The 21,020-nt window shown below is 36.0% G+C and overlaps 1 protein-coding gene across 7 annotated transcripts in view; it reads left to right on the top strand.

The window, feature by feature from the left end:
• Positions 1 to 21,020, top strand: part of EHF (ETS homologous factor) — a 46,086-nt gene that overhangs the window by 7,235 nt on the left and 17,831 nt on the right. For 2 of the 7 annotated variants that reach the window (XM_083348595.1, XM_083348596.1), the window contains 5 exons: positions 11,877 to 11,976; positions 13,801 to 13,915; positions 15,227 to 15,286; positions 18,148 to 18,216; positions 18,317 to 18,385. In XM_083348595.1, the coding sequence (XP_083204721.1) occupies positions 11,935 to 11,976; positions 13,801 to 13,915; positions 15,227 to 15,286; positions 18,148 to 18,216; positions 18,317 to 18,385 (355 nt within the window). In that variant the 5' untranslated portion in view covers positions 11,877 to 11,934. Of the gene's footprint in view, positions 1 to 11,876; positions 12,012 to 13,666; positions 13,916 to 15,226; positions 15,287 to 18,147; positions 18,217 to 18,316; positions 18,386 to 21,020 lie in introns of those variants that run through there. The other 5 variants (XM_083348592.1, XM_083348593.1, XM_083348594.1 and 2 more) reach the window with 4 other exon arrangements.

The raw sequence follows: 21,020 nt of genomic DNA, 5'->3' as shown, positions 1-21,020 counted from the left end.
TATTAAAGCATTATAAATTCTCTTTATGTGCGCTCGAGTTTGATCTTTGATCTGTTTTACCAAATTTTCATCCATCAGCGTCAAACCAACCTTCTGGTCTAACTTCCACCTGACTTGCAGTTGAGTATACTGGAACCAAGACTGTACAATATTTTCTTGTTTTAATTCGGCTAGCGACCTTAGTTGCCAGCCCTTTAAATCACTCTTCTTCTATAAGCTAGAAAAGATTCCCAGATTCACTGTTCTAGCTGTAGAGCATGAAGTATAATACTGTCTCCAGCTCTAGTGGTTTGGCCTTGTTTAATATTTTAGTGAGAAATTATTTCAGATATTAGAAAAACATTCCATTATTGATTTAGATTGGTTTCTCAGTAAGCCAGCAAAGAAATCAAGGAATCTGAGTAAAGGATGGCGTATGAGATTTGTTCCCCAGCATAGAAATCAAGTTGTAAATACTTATGTGGTCAAGTATCAACTTGCTTTATTTTTCCTTAAGTTTTTAGCAAATTTTCATCAGTTTAATCCAATAATTCTTTTATGTTAGGCTTTCATTTCATTGCCTCTGTGGGAGTAACTAATTTATAACATTGTAGCATTACTCTTTCATGTTATGGAAAAATCAGCCAAGATGTTGTGGTTAGAAAAGTCAGTACACCCAACATAATTATCTCCAAATTTGTCTTAATGGTTTTGACCAAATATATTATTATTGTTATTACATATCACTGTGGTACAATTGCACAAAGTTTTATTAATAAAAGCAGGCCGACAGATAGACAAGTAGTATTGCATAATTGGTATTTTACTACTTTCTCTCCCTCTTAAGTTTTTTTTGCAATGATAAGTTTTTAACTATGCTAAAAATTACTGTTATTTGGCAGAATTACATTGTAACATATAAAATATCTGAGGAACAGCATTGGGTTCTGACCCTCCCTTAACTTTGGTGTGTGCCTCTTGTGCAAACTTTGAAAGTTTTACTTATTTTTTGTCTCTCTGCTAGGAGTATATTTTCTTCTGTTGTTTAGTCTGATTATAATTATTATACCAGGAATGTGGAGGGTTTTGTTATAATTAGCATCATTCTAGATGTATAGAATGTGATCATCAAAGCAATGCTATAGCTGCAGTCATAGCCTGTTTCAGACACTGACTTCCTGTCAAATGAATTTTATGGAAAGCATGCTATTATGGACACATTCTCTTAATTTGTAGCAGTATCTAAAACAAGAATGGATAATTGAAAGGAAGAGCACTTCTTTTCCAAGCATATTTATTCTGCGTAGCGCAATTGTATTCCAAGACAGACTGGGGTGAGGCATTTGCTGGATTTCCTATGGCAATGGCTTTGAATCTATAATTGTTGCTGTTTTCTTTCTTGTATTCAGACATGTTTGTTATCTGTCACATAACAAAGGAATTTTTGGTATGATCCATAGATTTACTGCTGGTGTTCCTGGATTTGTTTTGTTAATAGTTAGGGTTTGAACCTACACAACTAGTGACACCAGAATTTTGGTATTTAAACTCACAGGTGCTTTTGGTAGTAACAACCACAGCCCTGGAAGTTTTTTTCTTTAAACTGTGGTTGTACAACTGCCATTTTGATTCCTTAATTATATAATTTAAAGAAATAAGGGTGAAGAGTTGATTCTGATTTCTTCTCTAATCATTTCTTGATGTAATTAATCTTACTCTGAGACATAAGGGAGACCAACAAATGCAAAATAGAAGTAAGTCTCTCGAGTTTTAACCTAGCTTACTCCTGACTCAATGCATATTTGATTGCATTCTTAAGATCTGAATTCAAACGTTGGAATAGACCCATTTGTGAATTTTGACCTGAAAGTGAAACTCTTTTATTTCCTCACATTCTCTTTCATTTATTTTCAGTTAATACTCACTGTTAAAGATCTGTAGACACAACTATTTAAGGCAAATGCTTCTTGTAGCTGGGGAATTGGGGACGTTATTTAGAATACCACAATTAACTTACCTTGCCATCACTTTCCTAATGGTCCTTCCTAATGATTCTGGAATTCATGTTATACAGCAAGCAAAAGAAAAATTGTAAACAAAATTGGCTTACACTTGTTTTATAATACAATCCCTCTTTGGAGCCACTGAGTATTGTATTTCTGCTGTCATAAACCGTTGCTTTATTTTTGGCTGTATGGAAAAGTACATCAAATACTACTATCTCACAGGGACCTCATCTTCCAAAACCAATGAAATTTTGCTACTGATGTAAAAACATTCCTATGAGCATTTAATGGAAAAATACCATCAACGGAATGAGTACAGTTATGCATTCTTTTCTTTGCTTTTTGACTTTCAAATACTCTTGCAAGACAAAAGTGGGTCTAAGCTCAACTCTGATAAGACGAATATATCAAATTTAAACAGCAGGTGCAATAATGATGATCATGATGATAATAATAATAATAAAGATCATGTTGCCAACTCAAACAAAATTACTTGGAAGATACTGACAAGGTAACAGAAAGCCATGCCAACAATCAAATTAACAGTTCTGTTTATGGTACATTTTACCTTGATGACTTGTTGCCAGTCTTTTGATATATAAATGCTCTATTGTATTGCTGAATCCATTTTACTTTTGGTAAGTCTGCCAACAGCTTTACACAACAGGTAGGGGAGCTATTTTTTTCTGCTGCAGCAGCAGCAAGAGAAAAGCAGTTTAGGTTGAGAAATGTTGCTTTCATTTTTTCCTTTGGCTGTTAAGAAGAAAGGGCATTCACTTAAGTCCTATTGATATTCTAACTTCCTTTGGATCAAACCCTGTGGCTTTGAGGATCCTTTCCTTTAGGATGGCATTTCCCTGGTGAATAAAGATTACTTTGTGCAGTTGTGATCATCACCTGGCTGGGAAGCACTGCATTAATTTTTCTCAGAAATTTTATTTCATTTATGCTTTTTTGTTGTCTGGTATATTTCCAATATATCGTGCTCTTCAGAAGAATGCCATGTACTGGCACTCAAGATAGGATGATAGGTTTCTCTGGTGCCTGCACTAATTTGTATGATAGGGCTGGGTTCTCACCCAACAAAAGAAAGACCATATTGCAACTGCACTTTTCCATTTTAAAATATTGGGATGCTATTTTAAAAAGCATTATATTTTGCCCTGAGTTCTACATAATTTTGCCATTGTCTTCAAGTTATCTAACCTCAGCCATCTGAAATCAGATAACTAATTCACAGTTTGGTTTCAATGTTGTTTGGTGAATTACCAGATTAAGTGGGAAAGGACAAGAGCCCAGTTTAATAACACAGAGATCAGCACCATTAATTTCTGTGGAGCTTCTTCAAAATAGTTTCAGAATACATCAAGGCAGCACTGCAAGTCAAACAAAATCAAACAAAATAGAGGTTCATTCTATCAGAATCATAAATTTGAATATATTATTATTTGAATTGGAAGGAAACCTCCCAATAGAGCAAACTTTTGGTCAAAGGCAAAGGCTAGTTGCAAGAGTAGCAACATGTATAGGCCAAGCTCAAGACTTCTTTGACTTCCCCGTTACCTCATATTACAATGTTCAAGTAGAGAAAACTCCCTGCAAATCATTGCTAATCCTAAACCTAAATATCTTTTAGTGGCCATCAAGTGGGATTAAGTATCTTTTAGTGGTCATCAGGTTTAATGGCCAAGCTCATCAACAGTAATTAACTTGATGAAATATTTTGGGGTGTTTTTTCTCTGTTGGCTGTCAGTTAAATAAAATGGATGATCCCAAATAGCTTTTAACAGAAAGAGCAAAAACGTGCCCTTTGTTATCCCCATCACTTCAAAATCTCCATACAGGTGCCTGAACTGTTTTGTTTTTGAGTCAAAAGTAGTTAAGAGAGTAACCGAGGGTAGGAACTCCCTAAATGTATAAATGGGCATTGTGAACTAAACTGTGTAATTGTCTTTGTTTTCCTAACAATTATTAACAAAGAGTGGATCATTTCCATTCATACTTGGGGGATTTCGTTAATTTCTACTTCCTTCTGCAGTTTCCCATCTATGCCACATTGTCTGCCCTTCTGGTATGACATGGGGATGGGTGGGACAGGTCATAGAAATTAATCCCATCGATTGTTACAATTAAAATTATAGAATTTAAACAAAATTAAACATTAAAAGATGCAAATTACTGCAAACTATAGAAGACAGAAATATTTTCAGAATGGCGGGTAAATTTAATTAGAATATTGATGCTCTGGATATCTTCCCATGATACCATCTCTATTATCTAATATTTAAGTTTAAATTAGATTCTTCAGCCCTTATTTCTGCCTCTTATGGCTCCTTCCAAACTGAAAAGAATACACTGATTCCTTTCCATTCTTTTGCCTGCTATTTGTTATGTCTGCTTTGTCTCTTTTCCTATGAATTGCATCTCACAATCCTTATTTCTTGCTTACTGTCCATAATGTTTCCTTTTATGCTAAGCCGCTCATAAGCTCTGACTGCAAGAGCTTGTGTTTCTGAATGAAAAGGAACAAGAACCAGGAAATGAATATCCTGTTCATTGATCTTAATAGTCTAGAACAAAATAGTCTGGGATTCTATCATCATTCTTAAACATTCTGTGACCTATGTACTTAATCTTTTGCTTTATTAATGAATCATCAATACTTGTTTAAGAACGGGTAGCTTCTTCAATTTTCAGACTTTGTTTTGTTTCGGAATTGAGATTCTAATATTCTCCCTAGGCTTTTAAGAATTCATTCAAAATTCTTTTAGTGTTTTAAAACTTATTTTACTATTGGAGATTTCAGAATGCTCCTCTGCAGCTATTTATGGTTTCTGCTGTGCATGTTTTTTGTTATTTTAAAACTTTCATGGCTACCGTGCCTCTCAGTTTGAAAAGCTAAAGGAAAGCGTCTCATGGTGATGTAATGGGAAACTAGAAGCCAGGTAAGATAAGTCTCCTGGAGAGATGATTATACTGTACTTTGGGGGGAAAAAATCAGGATATTCAGACACATTGCACTTGTGAATGTGCCAAGCTCCTCCCATTTTGCCTTTTATTCTTCTTGGCATGGTACTAGCGGTATTTATTTTTACATGGAACTATTCAAATGTTTGCATTTAAATAGAATAGTCTCATTAGTTTTAAGTCTCCAGAACTGTTGCATTTAGTATAAGCAGCAGTTATTTCAGGAAGCCAAAATTATAAATAGCCCTTATTTTAAAACTTATAGCCTCTTAGAATAAAATGTAGCTAGCTTTATTTATTTGCTGCAATTTCTTTTCTTGTGTCGCCCATCTGCTAACCCAAGAAAAATACATTTAAAATGCTCCATTACTTGCTGGGTGCTGAATTGGGATATGTAATGTGACCACAGGCACACCTTCCTTCTCACCTACCCAGCTTCTACCGCACCCTCCTGTATTTATATTTTAATTAAAATACTTATAAATTAAAATTACATTAGTTATAATTTATTAATTTAAATGAAGTCAAAGGGCAAGCCAACTTCAGCATGATCTTTATTTACAAGAATGTCTCTAGGACTTACTCATAGGCATGCTTAGAAAAAAAAATAATGCTGGACATCTGCAAATATTTTGCTGGGAATTATGCCCCTGTGCACAATGAATTGCAATAGTGAAGAGTTTCTGGAGGACCAGAGGGGATTTGGGTAACAACGTCACCAGTTTGTGTTCCAGTAAACAAGTGTTATGACTAATTAACCCCACTCCCATGGCAGCCATTTCTGTGCATTTACTTGCAACCCAAAGAAATGTTGAAACTCTTGTCAGCAGAATAATCCCCTGAAAGCCGAATGAAACTGAAACAAATTTAGTATCAGAGAAGACACCAGCAAAAGAAAGATGAAGTTTGAAACTAGGCTGGGAATTGCGGGATGAGTTCCCTCTCTGCAGTTCCCCATACATCCCTATGGGAAAGCTGGATAGAAAGCAGCCTGCTGTGTTGCTGACTGCTCCATTTTAAAACCTGCCCTCTTTTCTCTGGGATGCATCATCCAGAGAAGAACTCAATTCTTCTCAGCATGCACATAGGAGAGAACAGAGGTACACCTGTAGGTATGTGCCTTACATTGCACCTCAATGGCCCTCATGGTCACCACTGCTAATGGGCTGGAAAAAATTCCAGAAGCCATGCTTAGCATGTCTTCTCTACCTTGGGAGACTAGAAAGTCCCTGTCTTTGAAAGAAACTAGAGCATCATCTAAGAATTCCAAATATGTAAAGATTGCCACGGATGCTTAATTAATAGCATAGGTCAGAAATAGTAGAGAGCTCCTGGTAGACTAGATCCTACGGATTCAAGAAAGCTAGTCTGTCAGGATAATTATTTTATCCTTGCCTACATTTTTAATTCTAGTTTTTGTTGTTTTATTGGGTACAAGTATGAATTTTGCCTCACACACATTGCTACATGAGCTTCACTACGTGACAGTTTGCTTTCAGGTTTAATTCAAGGTATTGGTTATCACCTTTAAAGGCCTTCATGGCATGGAACCAGATTACCTGAGGAACTGTCTTGTTCAAATTGCATTGTCTTGTCCCGCCCCACCAGATAGAAAGGGATCCTGTCAGTTAAAGAACTGACTAGCAGGATCTAAGAAGAGAGCTTTCTCTGCCACTGCCCGTGTCCTCTGGAATATTTTACCCCCAGAGATAAGGTGAACCCCCAATCTTTCTGAGCTTTCTAAAAACTCTTAAGATCTGGCTTGCCAATTAGCGGGGTGTGTGTGTGTGTGTCTAAGAGTGTTAAGTAACCTTGGAGGTAGCTGATGCTTGAGCATGCTCCTTCTGCCTTAACGTTTTAGCCTTGTTAACTTCTTAACTTGGGTGTTTATTTTTACTTTTAACTTGTGCATTTTAGCCTTGCTTTTTACCTCTGTTTTTAACTGTGCCTTTAGTCGTGTTTTTATATTATTTTACAATGTTGTTTTTAAGCCGCCCAAAGTCAGTTTGGTGAGATGAACAATGTAAAAATTTGATAATTAAATAATTAAATGAACAAACAAATAAATAAATATTTTTTTACGTTCCATGCTTCTGTTTTGTCTAAACAACCCTAGGAACATTTATTTCAGACAAAACAAAAATATAACGAAAGGCTAAATCATAGCCAGAAGGTTATATTTTACTGCGTATATTAAACTGCTTCTATTAGAAACAAATTTTATAAAAGCTAAAGTCAAACTAAGTGAAGCTAACCCTTCAGTGCAAAGTTATGAAATTCATGGCCTGGAAACTGCTTGTGGTGTGCATAATACACATATCTATGTATGTGTTTGTGTGTATACTGTGTAATTGTGCGCATGTATTCAATTTTTTTTAGTAAATTATACAGGAAGATGGCATAGCAATGCATTATCATCTTGACTTAACATATAGTTCCTTGGCATGCTAACAACAACTAGGGACAACTGGTGAAGTGACACACAATGCAGAGAATAGATCCTAGCCATTCTATCAGAAATTACAGGATTATGATCTAATGAAAGGAAGTATTAGACCAGATGTCCCAAAGGTGCTTTTCACGAGGCAACTGGGCTTTCTTGTTTTTCTTTGAAGACATTTTGCTTCTCATCCAAGAAGCTTCAAAGCTTCAAAGAAAAACAAGGGGGTCCAGTTGCCTCTTGAAAAAGCACCTTTGGGACAACCATGACCTGGATGGATGAGAATCTCCATAGACATTTAGCTATGCACTATTAAACTAGATGATTTTCTACAGAAAGTTCAAGGGAACCATGGTTTCAGCCTTATCCATTGCATACTGATCAAAAAGTTTAGCTGATGGAATATTAGATATATATTCCTTCAAATAAGCATGATGATAAATTGTGCCAGAGTAAAGGAAATTAAGATTAACCAGGAATATGACAGGGGACCAAGTATTTCCAAGCCTGGTTTTTTTCATAACTCAGTGGATACAGATTCAGAAAACAAATTTAGAAATGGGTTCATCCATTGCCCAGCTATACAAATTTTCCTTTGCCAGAAAGGATTTGTTTACATTTTCTGCAGGTACGGGCACTTATTAATAAAACATTAAATCTGTCTCTTGAACAAGGGCCCTATGTCCTCAACAGCACTGAACACTATAAATATTCCCCTGTTGGTTTTATCTGACTTCTACTCTGCATTTATACCTCTAAGACAGGGGTGTCAAATTGCCGGCCTACAGGCCGCACGTGTCATAAAGAAACCGTGCCCACCCCATTGCCGGCAATGGGGAAAAAGCTCTGATACATCACGCAACGTCACTGTTGTGACATCGTGAGTTTGACATGTCTGGTCTAAGATGTCTTCTTTCGCTATGGAACCCAATGACCTCCTCCTCTTCCTGCAAAACAAAACAAAACAAAACAAAACCTGAGCTGGATAAGTCATTTCAAGCATTTTTGTCTCATTTCCAATGTTGAAGTCTTAGTATTGCACATGTTTTCCTAATTTGGTGATCTTTTGTTCAAAGGGAAAAGAAATATAAATGTCTCTTTTGCATGCTTTTTTTTAAAAAAACAACACCCTACCCTAGAGTGTGTGCTAAACCAGCAAATGCTATAATTTTTTTATAAGGTATGATAGTTGCTTTTTTTGTAAAAGAAAAAGGTGCCGGAACTCACACATGTCATACAAACCACCTTGCCTACCACAAGGTTCCATCCAAAAAAGGTGCCGGAACTCCATTCTGAGCGTTCTATGAGAAAAAAAAGCCCTGGCCCTACACTTTTAAAACAGGATCCATAAAGTAAAAGACATTTATTACTGATCCTCGTATTCAGCATCACTGGCTATTTCTCAAAAGACAGATATGTACAATCCTGGCTCTTACCTACAATCAACCTACTAGGAAGACAGCTTTGATGTGTTTTGTTCTTCTGTGTCTCAGAAGTCATGTTTTCTCACCTGCTATCTGGTTTGCCTGCTCTCATTTCATTGTAGACAAATTTGCCTCATCCTTCCATTCTTCACAGTAATTTCGTTTTTTTTTTTTAAAGTCCATCCTTGGAAGGGGGAAATCCTGTTTTGGGTTGTTTGTTTTTGTTGCTGTGTTTTTTTTAAACAAGTTTAGTGATAGAACAAGAAAACAATGGACATGTCAAATTTTTTCAACGATATAACAGGTTGTTCCACTGATTAATTGTTCTAACTGTCAGGAAATTTCTCCTTAGTTCTAGGTTTCTTCTCTCTTTGGTTAGTTTCCATCCATTGCTTCTTGTCCCGCCTTCAGGTGCTTTGGAGAATAGCTTGACTCCCTCTTCTTTGTGGCAGCCCCTGAGATATTGGAACACTGCTATCATGTCACCCCTCGTCCTTCTCTTTAAACTAGATAAACCCAATTCCAGCAACCATTCCTTATATGTTTTAGCCTCCAGACCCCTAATCATCTTTGTTGCTCATCTTCTTTGTACTCTTTCTAGAGTCTCAGCATCTTTTTTACATCATGGTGACCAAAACTGGATTCAGTATTCCAAGTGTGGCCTTACCAAGGCGTTGTAAAATGATATTAACACTGCATGTGATCTTGATTCTAATTCTCTGTTAATGCAGCCTAGCACTGTATTGGCTTTTTTAGCAAGCTCCTAGTTATAATTTTCATTTGGTGGTGCAAAAGGATAAATTGAGACAGTTCATCTTTCTTTTCAAGCTTCTTGGAATGATTTCTGCTTTATGAAAAGTTTCAGTATAATAAACCTAGGAATCCTGATGTGGCAAGCTGAGCTGAATATCTTTTATCAAAATAAGAGTTCTCGTTTCAGATAAACAGACCTTTTGATAAGTGTGGCAATATGTTCTAACATTCTGTAACTTTTGTAGTGGAAGAGGGGAAATAGTTATCTACTGGGAAAATTATTTTCAAGCTTCAGTGATAATTAGACATTTGTTAATGTCAAATGTTATTTTTAATAACAGTTTAATTTCATGCAGAGTATTAAAGCCAGAGCTTGCCCAAGAGATTTTGCTGCTTGAAATGCCAACTTAAATGACGGTGCAGAATGTGCTTAAAAATGTGACATATGGAACAGAAAAATCTCAAAGCATCTTTCTCAATCTCTGGTGGCAATAATTTGTTGGCCGCTCATTTTACTGGTTGTCTAAGGCAGCAATTTTACATTATTTAATGGAAGGACTAGTAGTGACTAAAAGAAATAGTCATATTCTAGGAAGCTGATTGAAATGGTATGGAAAAATATGAAGGAGCCATAGCATCTTGAATACTCATGCATCCACAAGAATATACATGCATGTGCACACACACATTACATGTCTAGTGACTACAAAATCCTATTTCAGCCCATTCATTGACTTGGAAAACAGTCTAACTTCCAATCAACCTTGGATTTGAACCAGGAAGTTTATCTGCAACGAGAGCAAATTCAAGTCTTAACTCAGAAATCATAATCTTTCTTTGATTGCAATTGGGAAGAAATAGCAGTATCTTCATTTTTTATATATATAATTGAATGAACGATAGTTCTTTAAGGGATGAAGTATGATAACTTTTACACTTTTAAGTTCAGAACATCGTTATGTACATTTTTAAACAGTGATTGCTGATCATGACGTCTTTATTTCTTGTTGGAATTAGATGAAATGCTTAACGTTGCTCCTTTTATGACAATGAAACTTATTAGATTTAAATTGAACCTGGCTTTTCGTTCAGGACCAACCAAAAATGTAATTTCTTTTTTATTTTTTAATTTTGGTAGAGATAATATGTTACAGAACATATTATAGCTGTTAAATAAGGAACCTGCATCTTTTGAGAAGAATAGCAGCAGTATGAAAAATCAATTTATGGAGAAGGAACAAAGTGATTTAGTTCCCTATCCAATGAGCATGTGTAAGTTGCAGATTCTGAGCAATTTGAAAATATTCAGAAGATTTGATGTAGTGAGTTAGTTGTCATAAATTACAACAGTTCAAACTTTCAAAATTACTCTTGTGTTGGCAAGGGAAATCAGTTTAGATAGAATATTCTGGAAAATTAAATGGCAGAAGGACTGGAACATTCAGCATTTTTTTTAGCCCTGCATCTTCCCATGGCCTCCAATAAAATTAATCCTGGATGAGCAAACTAGGAAGCAGAATGGAGTTTTGGATTAAACATTCACAAAACTGACAGTGGTCAGAAGTAGACTTTATCCTGGACATAGACTTTTTGAAAGTGGAACATAACGTATGGAATGATGGACCCATTTAGAACAATGCAAAGGATGGAACTACAAAGGGATGGGGAAAAACAGCAAATGTTACTGCCTCTCCTTCTCCACTGGGTGATTCAATTTTTATCCAAACTTACTTTTTATTTCTTGGTTTGATATCACGACAATATTAAGAGCTTATATTCAACAGCTCCTAGCCTCAGCTACTGAATACAGTCACGTTGCAGGCCAAATGCAACATATTCATGATATTTCTCAAGCGGCATATAAATCCATTGAAGTATAGCTACCATTATGTAAATTATATATTTGTTAAAATTATTTTGGTATCATTTGCCTTAATGGGAAGGTCCAATAACATTACTTGTGTTTTAACATTCACCATTATGTTTTGTACTTTTATGAGGTGTTTTTTTTACCTTTGGGAAGCAAACAAGAAAGGAATCAGATTTCCTCTGCTATTTGTTTTTGATTCATTCCTTCATTTTTTATGGATGGGTGTTGTGATAACTTGCCTTGTGTCTGTGAAAATCAAATGTAATCATGTTTTGCTATTCACTGGAGGGTTTTTTTCCCATCCATTCACTGGAGGGTGTTTTTTTTAATAGGGTAGCTTTTGATAGATACTTGGCATTGCTTGTTTTGATGGAATATTCTTGGCAATTGTGGGGGAAAAAGTTCAAGTTTAAGTGAGTTGTTTGGTGCATTTGCAGATCATGATTTTAGAAGGAACTGGCAGAATGAGTCTTAATTCCGTCACAAGTCTTCTTCATGAACAGTCGACCTGGACAGAAGGATATCCCACATGTAATGGTAGGAAGTATTCACCAGTGGTGATCTATGAATAGGTTTGAAAACTATCCATCTTTCTCTAGTCCTTGTGCTATTCTAAAAATTACTATCTTATGGAATACTGTTCAATTTCTGTAAACTAAAATTTTAGTGAATGCAATTATTTTCCTATTCTTATGGGGTTTTTTAATTTAAAGTATTAAAGCAAAAAAAAAAGAAGAAGAAAGCATTTGCTTTCTGGAAAGTGTGTACTATCAGTAACATCTACCAGGCAACTCCACCCAAACAGACAACACATTCTAATCTAAGTTTGAAATCTGGAAAGTGCACCATTTCAACTTGAAATTCTCGATCCCGATTCTTGCTGTGCTGAGCTAATGTTAACTGCTTCTCACTGGCAATGAAACTAACATTGCCACCAATGGCCAGAAGTAATTTTGGGTGAGGTAGAAACCTTTTCATTTGGCACTTGACTGAAATACCCATTAAACTTGACTTCAAATAAATTATATTCACATAACTGGTTCATTAAAAATGTTTTTCTCATTACTGAATTTAAAATAAGCACTTATTTCTGAATAGGGAAATAGAATGATATTGCTGTTTTGAGTCCATAAAGCTGATGTAATTTAAAGCACCAAAGTATGTTTCCTTAAATCATATATTTTAAAAAAAAAATTAGGATTTAATTTGTAGACAACTACAATTTTAAAATTTGATATTTCTTTAAAATGTATTCCAACTTTTTATATCATATATTTATTGTAATCTTGGCTACTACTGTTATCAATTCAATAAATATCAATTCAACATTTACTGTAAAAAAATTTCATGGATTGCCTATCAAATAACTAGAATTTTTATTTTATAAATTCCTCAAGATTCACTTTGAGTTGTTTATAAGGAACATGATTTGCCTTGGGGTAAATAGATAATTATAAATCCCAAGTTTAGAATTCTATATAGCTGATGCAGGACTTCATTTTGCCCACTAACTGCATTCTATTAAAAATAGGAATAAACATATCACAGTCATAGTTAATTTTCTTAATGAACTCTTAATAAGATTATTGTAATGTGATCTACATGAGACTGCTTTTTGAGGATGCCTCCAAATTATAATTGTTTCTGAAGTCATAGTCAATATCATTTAAATATTATCTAGGTTGGTGTTAGATTGCAGGAGATTCTGATTTTCATATCACGTGATTGGTTTCCATTTAGTTTCTGGAAACTCAAATTACTAATTTGAACACAAATAGTCTGGATAAAGACTATTTAACTATTCATAACTGACTTTTTTCCCTTGAAAGTCCTGCTTTGGGTTTTCCATCCAGTATATAAAAGTAGTCTAATGCTCTTCATCAATGTCAATGAAGTTTTTTCCCCAAAAAAACTTATTTTTCTATTCTATTCTATTATAAAATTTAGCTGCTGTTTGGCTGGAGCCAAAGTTCTAGATTTATGTTTTAATTCCTAAAGATGTTTGTTTTTACTGACTGCTTTCTGCTGCTTAATTTATTATATCACCTTTACATCAATGATTATTCTCATTATTTATCATTGTCTGTGCTACAGCTTTTCAAGTGTTGAGGATTTTTCCCCCAATAATTTAATACACAAATAAAAATGAAACATTCTTCACTTTCACCAATATTATTTATGGATAGTGAAATGTTTTCCTTAGTGATTACTACATCTTTCCCTGCAGCAGCATCAAGCAGTTTTTTTGGAACACAGTGGCATGAAATACATCCTCAGTACTGGACAAAGTATCAGGTCTGGGAATGGCTCCAACATCTTTTGGACACCAACCAGCTTGATGCCAACTGTATCCCATTCCAGGAATTTGACATCAGTGGGGATCATCTGTGTAGCATGACTTTGCAGGATTTCACCCGGGCAGCTGGCTCTGCTGGACAACTTCTTTACAGCAACCTCCATCATCTAAAGTGGAATGGTAAAACTCACTAAAATATATGTTACCTTTGCCAACTTCTGATCATCAGTTATTATAGTACTACTAATTCTGATCAAATTTAGCCAATAGGATCAATAATGAAAGATGATGGAAATTGATTTAGCAATGAATAAGGCTGGGAAAGCAAGATTTAGACACAATATATAAAATTTTGTTCAAAATGTTTCCCTTGCATTCAGAAGTCAGTAAAAGGAAAGAGAAACTTTATAATAAATATCCTGCTCAACTCATTTGTCACTGAACTGTTCTGAGTCTACAATATTTCTGGTGGCCTATCTTTCCTTTTGTGATCTTAAAGATATCTACTGCTTAATATGGCTGAAGATCAAAACAGCTAGTTCCAAGGCTTAACAAAAACAAAAAAAAGACGCATCGCTATTCTGCAGATCCAGGTCTCAGAGACCATTTAGCCAAAGTCTCTGAAAATTAATTTACTTCCATTAATTTAAAATGTCCCCATAGCCCAATAGAAAGTTTTGAAAAATATACAGGACATTCAATCAGGCTTTCAGGATCCTTTTCAGATCTTTATGCCGGATATATAACATTCAAATCATATAATGTACAAACATCTTGGGATGGAACATAAGTGCAAACCTATATCAGTACATTTTCCTTAATTCAACCCCAGAGAGAATGGGACAGCAAGGTGTTTTTTTTAATTAGATTTAGTTCAGTGCAAAAAAAAAATTAGAATCCTGAGAACATAGGTGCCCTCACAAAATGGCTGAAATGATTATTACAGCCACAAGCACTAAATAATAATTAAATAGGGAATCTCTAACCTATATTATCCCAACTCAACTTTCCCCCCTGGTTTTAGGGGTATCTCAAGTATTTTATAAGCATATTATAAATGTGAAATTTTGTTAAACTTAAGAATACTTTAATTTTTTTTCCAGTCAGGACATCATTCTTGGCACACACTGAAGGCTGTCTGTAGTGCATAATTGTCACCATGTCATCTTCAACATTATTGAAGATAATGTTGCCTTCCCTATATTAAAAATGTGTGACTTCTTTGCTTTAGTAAACCTGATTCTTTAAATAATATTTAACAAGAAGAAAATCTACTGGTGTTTGCTTGTGATTTGGTAACTCATATAAGCAGAAACAAGGCTAACATGAGAATATCTATTTTTCTTTTTGTTATTCTGATATATTATTTATGTAGCTCCCAATGGCATTGTTTCCTGTGGTTAATATAATCCAGCTGTTCTGGGTGGGTGTATGGTTGAAATTCTGCATTTTTATAATAATTGTATTGCACATTGCATTCATTTCTGTCAGGTCAGTGTGGAAGTGAAGTGTATCCATCACACAATGTCATTGTTAAGACAGAACAAACAGGTGAGTGATATCTACTGTATATTATTTCTGTTCTGAACAATGGCCAACTAGGAAAAAACAAGGAGAATGGTTATTTAGAACCAAATAACTCATAAGTCTAAGAAGGGGTTAGATGAGCCCATGTAAATGTTAAAATAATTATTTTTAATCATTATAACATTACTAACATTACATTAGCCATTTATTGGCTCATTGATTCCAGAGATAATGTTTTAGATCAATATAACCTAGACAGTCTAATATTGGGGTGAAATATTATATTCAACATTATACTGAAAAGGTATTTTTTTAACTAAGTTATATGATCCATAGCCATTGAGCTATTTGGAAATTCCTAACAATAGTGTGTGTAACATCAGTTTATTTCACAGTTTAGTATAAAGTCTTTTTCCCCATTTCATAGTATTTCAAATTTTTCACAAGTGACCACAAGGGAGTCCCCTTCTTTACTTCTTTTTCCCACATTTGTTGATTTCAGTTCAAAAATCTGAGATTATTTTATGCATTCATCCATTAGATTTATATCCCATCTTTTCTCCAAGAGGTCAAAGTGGTTATTCCCCCCACATAACAATAATTCTGTAAAATAGATTAGGGATCTATTGAGGGATAATGACTGACCCCAAATCGCTCATTTAGCTTCCATGGCTGAAAACACACCTGATTTTGAATTATTCCCAGTGTCTTGCCCACTGAATCCTTCAAATTCTTTTTTTATTTTAATCCCATTTATATCCCACCCTTAGCAATAGCCTTCATTCTATGTATATGCCTGCTTTATTAGGGCTTTCACCATCACCACCCCCAAGCGGCATTATTACAAAGTCAGCTTATTGCCCCCAACAATCTGGGTCCTCCTTCTTCTTTTGCATTATCAAATAAAATACCATATAACAGTCTGAGTCTTTTGGGATTTCTTACACTAAGCTGAATGCTATTGAAATATTTTTGTGCTATGCAGAATAGCAAAAATATTACTCCCCAATCCCACTTGGGTGACTCTTTTTTATTTTTAGAAAGGAAAAAAAAACACAAAAGTAAAGAGTAGATCAGGTATCTAAACTACAAGATGTTATGTTGCAAGGACACTGGCTCGGGATGCCTAAACACGTAGCTAGTAAGCGGAAGATTGACCAAATTCCTAATTCGTAAGTTTTAAGCTTTAACATTCATCATGATTCATTTCCAGGTGTAATCATATATTCATTACTTTAAAAGAAAAATAGATCCAAACTTGCATTTGGAAATGGAAACAAAAACAAGGTTAACGTTGTCGTCTAAAAAAGGGACAAATGTTTGTACAGAAGGACTAATCTCTAGTAACAATACCCAGATGAGTAGTGTGCTCATCTGTATGTTTTATGGGTCAAAAGATAAATTTAGAACAGTTATTTCCTACAATAATATGTTTATTTCTTGCCATCCTCCAAGATTATCAGGTCAAGGTAAGAAAAGAAAAGAGCAAATTTATACCATGTGATTGCAGCTGGAGAACATGCTTAATATAGTCATAGTTATCTGTATCCCTCTTTGTCTTCCCAATGGCTACAAAAGTTAGATGTAGAACTGAGGAAGTGTGTTTAAACAGAAATAACAAAAAGGGCAATTAGCTGCATACAGGACTCCTTGCTGCCTTACCCTTACTTATCTCGGGGACCACCTGCTGCCGGCATCAACTCCCCTCCGCCCTGTGCGTTCCCACAGAGAGGGCCTCCTCAGGGTGCCTCCAGTCGGGGAATGCCGACTGGTGGCCCCCAGGGGGAGAGCCTTCTCTGTGGGCGCTCCGGCATTATGGAACCAACTGCCGGTGGAGCTCCGGACGGCATCAGACCTCCGAACTTTCCGTCGTGGCCTGAAGACCCACCTATTTGAATTAGCCGGTCTGGCCTGACGGGGGATTATGGGTTTTAAATTGTTGTTTTAGAATTGTATTTATTGTTTTTAACTGGGCATTGGTTTAATCTTTTTTAACTTTTGTATTGTTTCTATATATGCCCTGTGAACCGCCCTGAGTCCCTACCAAGGAGAAGGGCGGTATACAAATTAAATAAAACCTAAACCTACTTTTTAGAGATCCGAGAGCTGTTTCCAACCTTTGAGGCTTGTAGCCACAGTAAAAATAATAATAATAAAAAAACAATAACACATGAAAAGAAAATATGAGGCATCCAAAGAAAGAAGGAAAGGCTTTATAACAATATTGTTTAAATAACAAAATAACAATTGTTGAAACTAGAGAAGCTGCAGGAGCTTAAAGGATAGAGTGCAGGCTTAAAAAATGGGGTCAGGTGAGTGCCATGTTTGGAGAAAGACCGAGGAAGAGCGAGCCAAATAATGACTCATTAGCCTTTTGCCATCTTACTCACCCACAACAGAGGCAACCTCAGCATACACTAGCTGTCAATGCAGTACCTACTTTTGGTACAGCACTTACAGCAAAGTCAAACTTCCAAAAATAGCTTTAAAGACTGGCACCATTCCTGAGGAGGTTGAAAGTGGCATGGGGTCTCCTGCTTGAGCAGGGGGTTGGACTAGAAGACCTCCAAGGCCCCTTCCAGCTCTATTCTGATTGATTTAAAGTGAGTCCATGCTGTCCTCACCGTTAGCATGGCTTTTCTGTACCTCTGATCCTGAACAAAGCAAAACAATTTCGCAAGTCCAATTGTTCACCCTTGGGGATGAAAATGTCTAATGTTTGGAACATGAAATAAGCCTTCTTGTCATTAATAAAATACTTTTGTATGTGTTATCTCTGTCGAAAATTTAAATTTTCTGTTCTGAATATGGAACATTTCTTGTATCTAATGAGGAGTATTATTTTACCAGTATTGATTTTTGTTTTGCTCTTTTTTGTGCAAAAGATCCATCTTTAATGACCTCTTGGAAAGAAGACAATTATTTCTACGATAGTGGATATGGTGGCACAGTAGGTAACTACCTTAATATCCTCATATATTTTTAAACAACTCGGGGAAATTACTTTGGAAAAAATAGTTTCTTACATTAATGTTTTTCTTCCTAAATCCTCAGAATTAGTGGACAGCAAAGCCTACTGTCGAACACAGCTTTCTGTCAGCACTACTGGTCACCAACCTATAGGTAAGTAGGTCTAACATTTCATAATCTAGGCCTGATGTGAGCATTTGGTTAAGTCAAATATCCAAACCATATTTTATGTTGCAATACACTTTGGTTTGTCTCATTACTATAGATGGACAGAAACATATAGGTTTTGTTTGTATAGATACATGTGATTGGACATGTTTAGAAAGTGCTTGAGTACTCATTAAGCCCATATCATATCTGTGCTACTGGTTACCACAAGTACTCAAGGCTGAAAAATAACACAGTCGCTTCAATGAGTTGCTCAGAAATGCTACATTTGTGCCAATCCTGAAGCACATTATTGAAGTGTGCATGCATATACAGTATATTTTGCTTTGATCCAAGGAATAGAATCAGCAAAATAACAAAAAATAGAACTTCCGGATCAATTCATCTTACCTTATTTACAGTGTTTTGTAGACCTAAACCCTTAGCTGTAAATCAGCAAGCATTGAAGAATTGGGAGAGAAGAAATAAAAGTTTTTATGTAAACAATGTGATATAGAGCAAACCAAATGACATAAATACTCTTTGTTAGGTTGATGTTGGACTAAAGCATCTCTTTCTTTCCCTCTGATACAAAGAAACACAAATAATTTGCAAGAAATTCATGCTGCTGGCACATAAGACAATCATGCTGTTCTCCTTGTGGCTACTCTGCAGCATAGGCTACTTGTTTTCAGTCTGTAAAAATATGAATCAACACCACATGGTTTGGCTGAGACCTGTGGTGCCGAGCTGAGACACAATAGACCTGAGACAGGTGGTGAATTGAGCTCCATGAATAACACCCGTCTTTGCATAACACAATGAACCACAAGCCTGCCCATTACTGCTGTGTAAACTCAGTGTATTGGGTAAACTCTGAAAATTGTGTTGTTTTTTTAAAATAATCATGACATGCAAATACTATTTATGTAGAAGGTAGAAAATGTCAGTTCAAAGCAGCTTTTTTCCTGCTGTCCTACTTCCCATTCTTGTGAAGCAGCTGCTACCTTTTCAAACCCAGTAGAACTGTAGCGAAATTTGATCATTGTCCCTGTTGTGATCTATTTATCTTCCAACTGCTGATCCTACTGGATGGGGAGCATGTTGGGGTCACAGCGTGTACTAATTTGTGTATTCTGCAGGAAAAAAAAAAGCCGGGTGCTTCTGAATCATATGCAAAGTCTGCGCATTTTTCTTTTGAGTTTTGCAAGATACCTTTGTTGAAACATCTTTTCTTTTTCCCATTCATCAAGGCACAACCTTCAAAAACTCCTCATACTCTCTTTCCTGGTAAAATGATCAGCTTTTGTTTTGCAGGTGTGGAGGAATTAGTTATTAACTCTGCGGTATGCGAGAAGCCATGTGTGCCTCTATTGGCACTGTGGTGCGATGAGGAGAGGAAAACAAGCATTACTAAAGAGACAGGAAAATGACAAGCAATGTCTTATTTTTTTATTATTATTATTTTTGAGAAAGAGCTGTTGAGCTGTATTTGATCGTACCACAGCATGCTGCGTGCTATCTTATGCTGTTCTTGTTACAAAAAGCTACTTTGCTTTCGTTTTACCTTCTGTCTGAAAACAGCACAAGAGAAATTTCCCCTGCCAGTTTTATTGGAGCGGCAAAAGTGGTGTAGCAATAGCAATAGCACTTAGACCGCTTCACAGAGCATTACAGCCCTCTCTAAGCAGTTTACAGAGGCAGCAGGTGGCTCCCAACAGTCTGGGTTCTCATTTTACCAACCTCTGAAGGATGGAAGGCTGAGTCAACCTTGAGCCGGTGAGACTCGAACTGCTGAACTACTGGCAGTACTGCATTCTAACCACTGTGCCACTACTGCTCAGCAGGGCATGGCCATAGATTGCTGGTGCGAAGCAGCTTTTTCTGGCTACTGACATTTTTTACCTTCAACTTTGCTTTCTTTCAGTCATTTTGATGGTATTTCTTTGCTGATAAGATGTTCTGCTGTGACATCAGTCACAACAATACTGTATTGCACATCTGCAAGAATAAAGGTTGTAAGAAATCACCAGACCAACAAGGATTCCTTCCCCTTATTCTTTAAAATAAGATGTTACATCAGGCTATGTGATTATATTGATTTATTTATTTGCTTCCTTCCTTGTATGTTGCTTCAGTTAAAAAATAATGTAATTTGTTTTAAAAGATTCTCATAGAGCAAATTTCACAAAGGTTTTTGGTTTAATGGTGTTGTTGTTATTAGTTGCGAAGTTGTGTCTGACCCATCACGACCCCATGGACAACGTTCCTCCAGGCCTTCCTGTTCTCTACCATCTTCTGGAGTCCATTTAGGCTCACGCCTACTGCTTCAGTGACTCCATCCAGCCACCTCATTCTCTGTCATCCCCTTCTTCTATTGCCCTCAACCTTTCCCAGCATTAGGCTCTTCTCCAGTGAGTCCTTCCTTCTAATTAGGTGGCCAAAGTATTTGAATTTCAACTTCAGGATCTGGCCTTCTAAAGAGCAGTCAGGGATGATCTCCTCTAGGACTGACTGGTTTGATCGACTTGCAGTCCAAGGGACTTGCAGGTGTCTTCTCCAGCACCAGAAGACTCCTGCCTGTCCCTTGGACTGCAAGGTTTAATGGTAGGGCTTGCTTCTATTGTGATAGAAATAGCAA

The sequence above is a fragment of the Vipera ursinii genome (assembly GCF_947247035.1).
Source record: "Vipera ursinii genome assembly, chromosome: 1".
NCBI classification, from domain to species: Eukaryota; Metazoa; Chordata; class Lepidosauria; order Squamata; family Viperidae; genus Vipera; species Vipera ursinii.
Note: the sequence above shows the minus strand (reverse complement) of the source record. Positions and strands in the feature narration are given on the sequence as shown.